This window comes from Drosophila busckii, chromosome X (genome assembly GCF_011750605.1).
Source record: "Drosophila busckii strain San Diego stock center, stock number 13000-0081.31 chromosome X, ASM1175060v1, whole genome shotgun sequence".
Lineage (NCBI taxonomy): Eukaryota > Metazoa > Arthropoda > Insecta > Diptera > Drosophilidae > Drosophila > Drosophila busckii.
Window position 1 is genome coordinate 10,913,502 of NC_046608.1, and position 10,962 is coordinate 10,924,463.

General features: G+C 40.5%; 1 protein-coding gene across 6 annotated transcripts; it reads left to right on the forward strand.

The window, feature by feature from the left end:
* The first annotated feature begins 153 nt into the window (after positions 1-153).
* LOC108605201 (rho GTPase-activating protein 190) lies at positions 154-9,974 on the forward strand. 6 transcript variants are annotated; one of them, XM_033294295.1, is made up of 15 exons: positions 154-249; positions 2,338-3,630; positions 3,700-4,385; positions 4,455-5,040; positions 5,208-5,386; positions 5,453-5,695; positions 5,769-5,837; positions 7,101-7,145; positions 7,482-7,639; positions 7,703-7,919; positions 7,987-8,220; positions 8,351-8,806; positions 8,872-9,003; positions 9,061-9,205; positions 9,281-9,974. In XM_033294295.1, exons 2-15 carry the CDS (start codon positions 2,348-2,350, stop codon positions 9,477-9,479), a joined length of 4,632 nt encoding a protein of 1,543 aa, XP_033150186.1. In that variant the 5' UTR covers positions 154-249; positions 2,338-2,347; the 3' UTR covers positions 9,480-9,974. The 6 variants fall into 6 exon arrangements, with proteins under 6 accessions (XP_033150186.1, XP_033150187.1, XP_017850289.1 ...); XM_033294296.1 differs by having other exon boundaries at positions 7,736-7,919; XM_017994800.1 differs by having other exon boundaries at positions 7,482-7,919.
* The last annotated feature ends 988 nt before the right edge of the window (positions 9,975-10,962 follow it).

The window sequence follows — 10,962 nt, forward strand, 5'->3', positions numbered from 1 at the left end:
TTTAGAATACTCCGACAACCCTGCCTCGATGAATCACAGTGTTGCCTACCTCTGACAATACTTACAGATAACTATCGCAATTCGTTTCATCGATTTTGCCATTTTACTCTGATAACACATATCGCTGTTTTTTTACTTATCAACAACCCTAGATTGAAGCTCAGCCTCGGATGAGGAATATATAAAATAGTTTTTCTTAATTTGTGTAACGTTTTAAAAACGCATTGGAGCTGTGCAAGTGCAATAATTGTGAGTAAAATGCAATGGATTCAAAGAGGATGCAAGCGTTATTAAAAATTAACGTGAACGCCTAACAAATTTTCACTGCGTCGGAAGTTTTCCTCCTCTCTCTGTCTTCTTTTTTTTTTTTTGTGTTTTTACGATGCTGATTCGTAATTGTCTTCTTGTATACAGTCTCTCTCTCTCTCGCTCACTCACTCTCTCTTACCGCCCGCGTGTGCATGTGTTTGTATGTAACTACTGTTGGCTCTGGGCTGGTTAGAAAATAATCCAAGCAAATACACATACGGGACATAAATAACTACGTACTTAAGTTTACAACAACTTGAATTTGCTGCACATTGTGAAATAAAAATTCAATCAAAACAGTGTTTGTGTATGCATATATGATGTGTGTATATTAAGCAAAGTGGAGTTTGTGAAAATAATATATTTGGCTAACATTCGCAGCATCATCGAATAGTGCGAAACAAAGCCAAGATAAAACGAGACAAAATTGGAATCGGTGGTATTGGTGAGTCGGTCCAACATAAGGCGCCTGTGTGTTGTTTGTTCGTTGCTTTTTCTGCCCACTCGGCAAGTTTTTTCTGCGCAACTGCAGGTAATCCACTCCCCTCTTGTTTGTTATCCACCTGCAGTTGGAATATACAAATTATACGTTATACGTAAATGTTTCGATAAAACACAACTAACTGAACTAACTGACAGCATTTATGGTAGTAGACGGGTGGCATTAAATATTTATTATGCATATGCATATATGCAATTGTAACTCCCCCGCAGTGGCTGTTGTTCAAGACAATTGAGAGACATCAACAACAACAACAACAACAATAATAATAACAACAAAAACAACAATGTGCGAGCGAAATAGGGAGTGCAAGTGAGAGTTTGGGATTGGAACAAGGGTCGTCGTCGTTATCGTGATACTTGTTGTTGTTCTTGTTGCTGCTGATGCTGTTGCTAGTGCTGCTGCTGTTGCTGTTGCTGTTGCTGTTACTGTTGCAGCCTGGGAAAGTATGTACATACAAATGTGCATAGTAGTATATTGTACAGGGAATATGCTGCTGGGAAAACTTGACACAAACATCTCTGCATTTGGAGATTCTGCGTGCTGCATTTATGCTTCGTCTCGCTGCAGGTGGCGTTGTGATGTGGAGAGTTAGGGCGGCCTTAAGGGGGACATGGATTATTGTTGTCTATCTGCTATGCTATAGAGCAGTTTGGGGTTTTCAACAACTGGTGCTGCTGCTACTGTTGCATATTTTTGTAATTTCTTGTGCAGCCGGAAAGCGTCAATTAAAGTTTGAGTGCTATTAGTTTATTGAAGCACACACCCACATTGATGCATGCGTATACTATATACATATATGTACTTGTGTATATGCATAAAATTCTACAAATGATGTGTAGCTGAATACGAGTTCATTCATTCACAAGCGTTAACAGCAATCTGTTAAAATTGCGCAAGATAACAGCAACAGCAACAACAGCCGCGGCAAGGTAAACTACAACAGCAGGAACAGAACAGAACAGAAAGCCACCCACATTTAACGGCAAAAGCCTGTAATGTTGCTCTCTCGCTCTTAGAACTGCGCCGTAGTCGATAGTAAAAGGAGCAGCAGCCGGAGCAAAATTTTTTACACAATTTTGTATAAAACTCAAATTTTAATTAGACAGGCAGACAATGTTGCTTAGCTAAGGTCTGTGTGTGTGTGTTTATGTTCATAGGTATGTGTGTGTATAAAAGCATAACAAATGATAAAACGTAAAGTATGCTAAGCCGAAATATTGCGTGTATGTGGAAATGGGGGGCGTGAGCGGAGTCAAGTGAAATTTGCATTGGCTGCGCCGGCAATGTGCAGGATTTGCTCTCTCTCTCTCTCTCTGATACGCTCTCAGCAGGCGCAGGCTCTCTTACGCTTGCTCGCACTCTCTTTCTCTTTGGATGTGGATGTATCCCTGTGCGGGCTGAATTTTGTTGTTATTGCTACAAATATTCTAAGACAATTTTTTTTAACAAATAAATCCCATTAATTATTAATATTTTATTTTATAGCATATTCATTTCTAATACGTATACAAATTTGCTTGCAGGTGCGTCAAAATGCGTCAATTCAATATTTCGGTCATTGGACTATCTGGGACCGAAAAGGATCGCGGCCAAGTCGGTGTCGGTAAATCATGCCTCTGCAACAGATTCATGCGGCCAATGGCCGATGATTATTTTATAGATCACATATCAGTGCTCAGCCAAAGCGACTTTAGCGGTCGCATTGTGAATAATGACCACTTTCTCTATTGGGGCGAAGTGCGTAAAACAACTGACGAGGGCGTCGAATACAATTTCAATATCATCGAGCAGACAGAGTTCATGGACGATTCCACATTCCAGGCCTTTAAGGTGGGCAAAATGGATCCGTATTCGAAGCGCTGCACCGCCACCAAAGTGTTCTCTGCCGAGAAGCTCATGTACATATGCAAAAACCAATTGGGCATTGAAAAGGAATACGAACAGAAGGTAATGCCCGATGGTCGTCTGAGCATCGATGGCTTTGTCGTTGTCTTCGATGTGAGTCCTGTGCCCAATCGCAGCGTGGAAAAGCAGGTGGAGTTTGTGCAGAATGTTATAGCGAACATAATGAAAAACAAAAAGCCGCTTGTGCTGGTGACTACCAAAAATGACGATGCCTACGAGCTGTATGTGCGCGAGGCGGAGAAGATTAGTCAGCGCAAGGATTACAAGAGCACGGTGCAGTTAATTGAAACATCGGCGCATGAGAGTATTAACATCGATTTGGCATTTTTGATGCTGGCGCAAATGATTGACAAGGTTAAGAATCGCGTCAAGATCATATCATATCAGGAGTCGGCCAAGTCGCGCAAGGAGCTGCTCGACACACGCTCCGAGGCTGTCACAAGGCTCATACGCAATCAGATAACGGATTATCATATATTGTGGTCGCAGGGCTCCAAGATGCTATCGCAGTATCGCGAATGGAACGAGTTCCTCAACATATTCGGCCACGATGCCGGCCAGAAGCTGTTCCGTCGTCACATGAAGAAATTGCGCGATGATCATTTAAACAAAAAGCTACATCAGTATTTGGATAAGTTCGCACTGGCCCTCGAGTATCTATTGCCCGATATAAGCGCGCTCAATATAAGCGACGATGATGCCTGGGAGTGTGCCCGCAATTACTTGCAAAATCATATAGAATTCGAACAGTATTTCTTCGAGTGTCCGCAGGCCACTTGGACGGAGCTGGTGGACATGGATGAGGCGGAGGATGAGTCGCGCATACCCTTCGATGTGCTCGAGACCAATGAGGCAGAGACGGTATTCCGCAACTATTTGAATTCAGTGCAGCAGGATAAGAAGAAAATTGGGTAAGCTAAACCTAATCGTAGTATATATGTAATCGAAAATTAATTGTTGTAATCTCATTGCGATGGTAGCTGGAAACAACAGTTCAAAATGCTGCTGGAGGAATCGGGCTTTGTTACGCCCGGCAAACAGTTGTCCGAGGTGCGTGTGCTGTTCATGGGACGCGAGTGCTTTGAGGCGCTCTCGGAGCACGATTGCCAGCAGATTTATGATATACACCAAGATGAAATCATTGAGAAGAGCAAACAGAACTTTGTTGAGTTGCTGCTGGAGCATGCACAATACTTTTTGCAATTCAAAAACTTGGACATTATCACCCAGGAGGATGTGCGACAAATAACCGATGTTATACAAGAGGATTCACGCTACAAGATGCTGGATCGCCTGGATCAGGAGCGACGTGTTATGTTGGTGCAACACTTACGCTTCATACACTGCCCCATACGCGATCATTGCCCCTTCTTCAACAACTGTGTGGATAATCTCATTGAAGAGGTGCTCTCCGACAAGTCTGTGAGCAATCACAAGACTGCAGTCGGTGGTGTTGGCAGCGGCGTGGGTGCTCCCAATGGCGATCGTACATTAAATTTACTCATTGTGGGCTCCGAGCATTTGGCCAGCGATTTGCTCAACGATATACGCATCTGCACCGGCAGCAAGGGCGAATATATATATGAGAATCAAACATATTATTTAAATTATCGCATTGCCAATGGCGATATGGAGGCCTTCAAGGCCATTGATGTATACTCAAGCGGTAAGTAGCCTATGATGCCCTTTGTTATTTATAATACTTGATGCCTTTGTCTGTGTCTTGCGCTTTTAGGTCTTATCTGCGTTTACTCCAACCAGCAGTCGTTTGAGACGCTCAAGGACAATCTGGAGCGCACGCTTTTGTGCAATCTAGAGCTGGAGGATAAATTTGAGAATCTACCCATTGTGCTTGTCTATCAGCCGCAAGATCTCAAAGAGAACGAAGTTGAATATCTGCGCAGCGAGGGCATTCGTCTGTCCGAAATGCTGCACTGTGACTTCATAGATCACACGCAAAATCATCAGAAATATGTCTATGATATACTCAATATTGTAATACTCTCGCTTAAGCTGAGCGAAATGAAAAGCTATGAGCCATATCCATCTGCCAATCATACAGACTTGCGCATACTTGTCTGCATCTATTGTGGGGATCAGTACGACATTGAGAATATTGTCCAGCCGTTGATAGCCGAGTCGACTATTGTGAAGGCCAATGAGCGTGCGATTATTGTGGATGTCTTCATTGGCGATGCCAAGCGACGTGTGGAGTTTATACTCTCGTCGTACCATGGCACACATCAGTATCGGGATGAGCTTATCCATGGCTATATCTACATATACTCGGCCAAGCGACGCTCATCTCTGGCCAATCTCAAGTGCGTATAGTTTACATTTCCCAATATATACACTTTCAAGTTGAACCATCAAGACTGATATCGAATTTGTTTTCAAATTTCAAGAAAAGCAATGTAATTGGCTCTTTAACGAAATGTATATCGAAGTCGATTGCAATTATTATTATTATTTTTCTTTACTCTTGCAGCATATTGGCCGCGCAGAATGCGAACATTCCATTGCAGCTTGTTGCCGTCACCGAGAGCGGTGGCATGAATGCGTTTTTCAATAATGAAATCTGTCAGTTCCTCATTACCGAGGGCAATACGTTGGCGGATCGCTACAAGGGCAGCTTTATGACCTTCTCGGCGGATCAGTATGTCAAATGTAAGCATTATATAGCCGATAGCCGTTATTTGTGCTTAATTTGATGTTTATTTTCGCTGTTTGCAGTTGCTTTTTATAATCCATTCCTGAAGACAGCCTGGGATAACAAATACGAGGTGGAGAATTTACATGTGGAGGAGTCAATTACTTTAGATTCGGGCGAGGGCACGCTTGAGAATTCTGTTAATCAGATGCCGCGTCCACCGCCACGGCATGAGAGTTACATGCTATCCAATACGCTTGGCACCGATGGCTCCGGCAGCGAGAATTACGAAATGCTTCCTACTCGATCTCTCAACTCATTAAATGGCAAGTTTAGTTAATTTTCATTTTTTCTTTTTAAATCTATGTATTTTGTTTGTTTTGTTTGGTTTTATTGTAGAAGAAAGAGATATATCTTTAGATGAAATCTATGATGACAGCAACGAAAAACCCAAACATTTACATCAAAGTGAGTTTCAACATTTCCCACATATATGCTCAGCTGACTCCCACCACCCTCAACCCCCTCGACCAACAATTTGAAAACCAAGCTCCACTCATTCGAAAGCATTTAAGATTTTCTAAGCATTGTGTGCTGTCCTTAACCCCCCACTTCCTCCCTGTACCCAAGAATAAATATGTAGAGCAGGGTTTGGTGAGGAGAAGTTAATCTTCTATAAATTTGTGGGTGGAGGAGGGATAAAAGACACAACCTATACTTAACCCAACACTTCCTGCCAAGTGCTAGTACAACTGAATATCAAAATTTAAACAATTACTTATTTCATTGTTGCAGGTTTAAGGTGTTAATATTACTAACTGTTGCACTGGGTACAGGGTATACATATATATTATATATGAACTAGCGTCCCAACCCAACAAAAAAAAATATTCTTTATATATACATATATAAAATTTAATCCTCGTACTATTAACATAATATTTATACAACTTATTATTAATGATTAATCATAACAAATGTGTGTTTTTTTTTATTTTTTTTAATGTCAATTTATCTCTGTGTGCGTATTTGTGTTGTAAGTTGACAACAACAAAAAAAATACCAAAGTGCAATTGTGGTAAGACAAATTATATTACGCAAATATAGGAGAACAAAAAATGTATCAAATGTTCACAGATCCTTCGGTGCCATTCCTAGAAAAGCCAAGCTGTGTTTTCTCAAATCAATTCGTTTCGGCTTCAGAATCAAGTTTGGAAGAAATAACATGTAATCTAACTAATTGAATATATTTTTCCTATGTATACTCGTTTATAATTTTCTCTAGCGTGCATATTTTATAGCTTTTGATTTCAATGCTTATGTTCCATTTACGATTCTCTGTTTCAAAAACCGAATACAGCAAACTGTAAACTGTAAAGTTTTGAAAACATTCATACACACATACTATGTAAATCACACACATATACATACACATTTGTACATACATCATATACGTACATACATATGTCTGCACTTGTGTATCTATGCCAATGTGAATTGGAAAGAGAAAAAGAAATTTCATTGATTTATTTTGATATGTTTGCATTTATTTTTTATGCAATTGTTATAGCTTAGCTTAGCTTTTGCTCAAATAATTGAAGCGATTTAATGCGTCTTTTATATATATTCGCGATCTTCTTCTTCTCTTCTTCTTGTATGCTTTGTTCTCATCCCCACCATACACATATATTATATATTTTTTGTTGTTGTATAATGCATTCTCATAAGCAGCGGATGTCAGCGGGTCTAAGGATTCATTGGCCCCTCATGATGCAGGTTAAAGCTAAAGTTTCAATTTAAATTAATCACGACAACCCCTTAGATACATACATATATATATATATATATATATATACACGCACGAATTGTAGCAATAATCATACACACCCACACATACACACAACGAACTCATGCCTAACTGGCCTCACACCTTTGCCTGCTTGCATGCTCAGCCCCACGCCCACCCACACCCACACGCCCCCAAACTCCAACTCTTGCCTATGTGACCAGCTTGTAGTTTAGAACTTGTGCTTTATGTAATTTCTTTTCGATTTAGATTTTTAGCAATGTTAGTTATACGTTAGTTAACAATCTTTTGACTTACAATTACAGAGTGGCTGGAGGATAAGAACGATGTTCGTCGGAGCATGAACAAGAATTCCATTTGGAATAATTTTAGCGGGTCAACACATGCCTACACCACTGGACGGCGTCACATTGACTCCAATTTGAACAAAATTAGGCCAAAGGGGCCAAGCCAAACGTTGAAGGTGGGTGATGCGCCCAGTCGCAACTGTGCCATGAGCAGCTCAACTTTCACGCTACCCACACAGCAACCTGGCAAGCTCAATATGAAAAACTTTCAGCTTGTCAGCGATGCAGTGGCCAAAATGAATTTTAGCAGCAGCGGCGGCAGCATGGGGGAATCCTATCTAGCAGGTTGCGAACCGGGCGACAAGGATGCCAAGCGTTACGATCATGCACAGCTCGATGGCGAGGATGAGGACTCTGAGGAGCTAGCTGAATATGAGCAAATCTATGAAAATGAAGGTAAGCTGGCCTCAACCCTGAACAGCCTCAAATTGTGATTGTGATTTGATTTGATTCTCATTTCTAGACTGCACCGAGTCGGACAGTTGCGCCAGCTCGACAGAGCGACGTGTGCGCCAGCAGAATGCCTACTACAAGGCCAACAAGAAGGCTGCCACCAACAAGAAGAACAAAAAGAAGAAGGTGGCCATTCCGGTGCAGACGCCAAGAGTGCCACCATTTGGTGCGTATGTCAGTCCGCCAGAGATTCCATTGCATTATCAGCGCATGGCCGCTGTGGCGGCGGCTGGAGGTGAGAAAAGTATGTGTCGTACTCTCTATTTTAACTCCCAACTCCACATCCTCCACTCCTGCATGCTACATACCTTTATATTCTACATATCTCTTTATTCTATAACTTTTTTATTTGATTTTTTTTATTTGTCATATAGAAAAAGGCGACGGTGGTGGCATTATGCCCGAGTTTTTGAAGAGCGACAAATCGCCAGAGTATTCAATGGTGCCGGAGTTGACAGCTGCGGGCATATTTGGTGCTGAAAATTTGCCCGAGTACAATATGAATGCCAAATGCTTGAAGGACTTTGAGAAGCTGGAGAAGCGTCGCATTAAAGAGGAGACAGCGCGACTGCGCAAGCTGCAGGAGAAGGAAAAGGAGCAGGAGAAGAAGCTCAAGCGCAAGCTCAAGCAGAATGCTGCAAAGGGTCTCACCGAGACGACAGAAGCGCAATTTGGCAAGCTAATGATAACCTCCGATAAGGATGAGATACCCATATTCCTTATCAAATGCGTGGAGTTTATCGAAAAGGAGGGATTGGACTCGGAGGGCATCTATCGCGTGCCCGGCAGTCGAGCGCATGTGGATATGCTCTTCCAGCGGTTCGAAGAAGGTAAAATTCCAGCTTAATTTAACTAAAGTCACCCTTATATTTATTGTTGTGTGTCCATGTTGCAGATACCAATACAATTATTGATGTTCTCGATATACCGGTGAATGCGGTGGCCACTGCGTTGAAGGATTTCTTTTCGAAACGCTTGCCACCGTTATTCAGCAAGGATATTATCAAGGAGTTGGAGGAGATTGCCGGTATGATTGCAAGCGTCAAGTCCTTGAACTTGAACTTAAACTCTACGTCTGTTGCAGGCTCACGAGGCGTGGGTTCTTCCAAACTGAACGTTGAGGTGAAAACAGATCGCAGCTGCCGTTTAATAGCTTTAAAGTCATTGCTACAGAAACTACCACCCATAAACTTTGCCATACTCAAATATATATTCCAGCACTTTGTGCAGTAAGTCGAACATTATCTACTCTACCTATCGATCATACCGATGGCTAAGCATGTGTCTCTTGTGTGTCTTTGCAGCGTTTCGGACAACTCCAAGCTAAATAGCATGGATAGCAAGAATTTGGCCATTTGCTGGTGGCCCACATTGATACCCATCGATTTCACCGACATGGGGCACTTTGAGCAGCTGCGGCCATATCTGGAGGATATTGTGCAAACCATGATCGATCAGTTTCCATACTTGTTTTGCGGCAAGGACGCTTTTGTGATGGTCTAGACACGCTCAAAGTATAACCGTAATAATAATAACACCAACGCCAATAACAACATTATCATCATCATCAACAATGACAACCATGCCGCCAGCTCAAAAAGAACGAATAACTTGGAATGCAACGGAAACGTATCGCAAAGGAATGGAACCCATCGATCGAATTAAAGATCTTTATTATTTCTCATATAGACAGACAGCAGTTTATTTGCAAATTGTCTTGTCTTCATTGTAAACGCAACAGTATAAGCTCCATACTCTTATATACTTCATATGTATATGTGTGTGTATATGTTCATAACTATGCGCGCGTGTATGTCTGTTAAGTATTCGTATATTGTGAAATGGAAAAAGAAAATGCAAGCGCCAAACGCCAACGCAAATGCAAACGAAATTAAAAAAGAAAAGAAAGAAGCCAGAAGCCGTAGTTAAGTAGGGTATATTTATTTTTTTATATGTATATGTATATGTAATTTGAATGTATATCGCGATATAACTGTATTTGTATATGTGTATATGCATATGTATGTATATTTTGTTACATACATATAAATATGTCTGCATGCATATGTATTATGTATATCTATTTTGTATTAATGGCTTTGTTGTGTTTTCGTGATACATATATGTAAACGCATAGTGTGTGTGTGAGTGTGTGTGTGCGTGTATTTGCGGGCCTCTAAAGCTGCATTTGGATCTGGATCTGAATCAGTAGATATATGGCCATACCGCAAAAGCAAAAAGGTATACAAATTAATTATTATTGTGTATTGTATGTTACAATTATAAAATGTATGTTAAAAGTAAATTAATGACAAGATTCGATTCATTACGAATTAACTCGAATGTGTACATGCGTACATGTATTTATAATACATATAGGCATTTTATACTATATGCACATGTATTAGTGTGTGAAGAAAAAAGAGGCAACTTGACAAAACCACAAAATATATTATAAATAAAAATAATTAATTTTGAGCTACTGAATGTGAATCTCTATGTGCGCGCTTGTGTGTATGTGTGTGTGTGTGTGTGTGACTGTGCATGTTTGTCCTTTATATATGTATATGTGTTTTTGTATTGTACGTGCATATTTATTATGTATAAGTAATGTCAAAATGCAAATTGTGTCTAACTGTATTAAGAAAATAGCGCTTTAAACACAAACACCAACAAAAATAAACTACAAAAAGAAACAAAAACTCCTTGTGCACCTTTCCTACCCTTCCCCTCAGATCCAGCCAACCCTGTTATAGGAAAAACTAAACGATAATTGCATTGAAAACATAAACAAACCTATTTTGCGTTTATCTTCGTCTCTTATAAAAAGCTCTCAGCTATAATAAGTGTATGTATGCTACTCTTATACATACATATGTCTCTGGCAAATCGTGTATACAACTTCTAAACGCATAAAATATATATAATACAAATATTTTAACTAAACCTTAAAAGCAAAGCAGCAAATTCAAATGTAGGCAAAATA

Coding starts and splice junctions, on each gene's coding strand:
- LOC108605201 (XM_017994800.1), top strand. CDS start 2,348: ATGCGTCAATTCAATATTTCGGTCATTGGACTATCTGGGACCGAAAAG. Junction 3,631..3,699: donor CAGGATAAGAAGAAAATTGG/GTAAGCTAAACC, acceptor TTGCGATGGTAG/CTGGAAACAACAGTTCAAAA. Junction 7,146..7,481: donor ATTGGCCCCTCATGATGCAG/GTTAAAGCTAAA, acceptor TTACAATTACAG/AGTGGCTGGAGGATAAGAAC.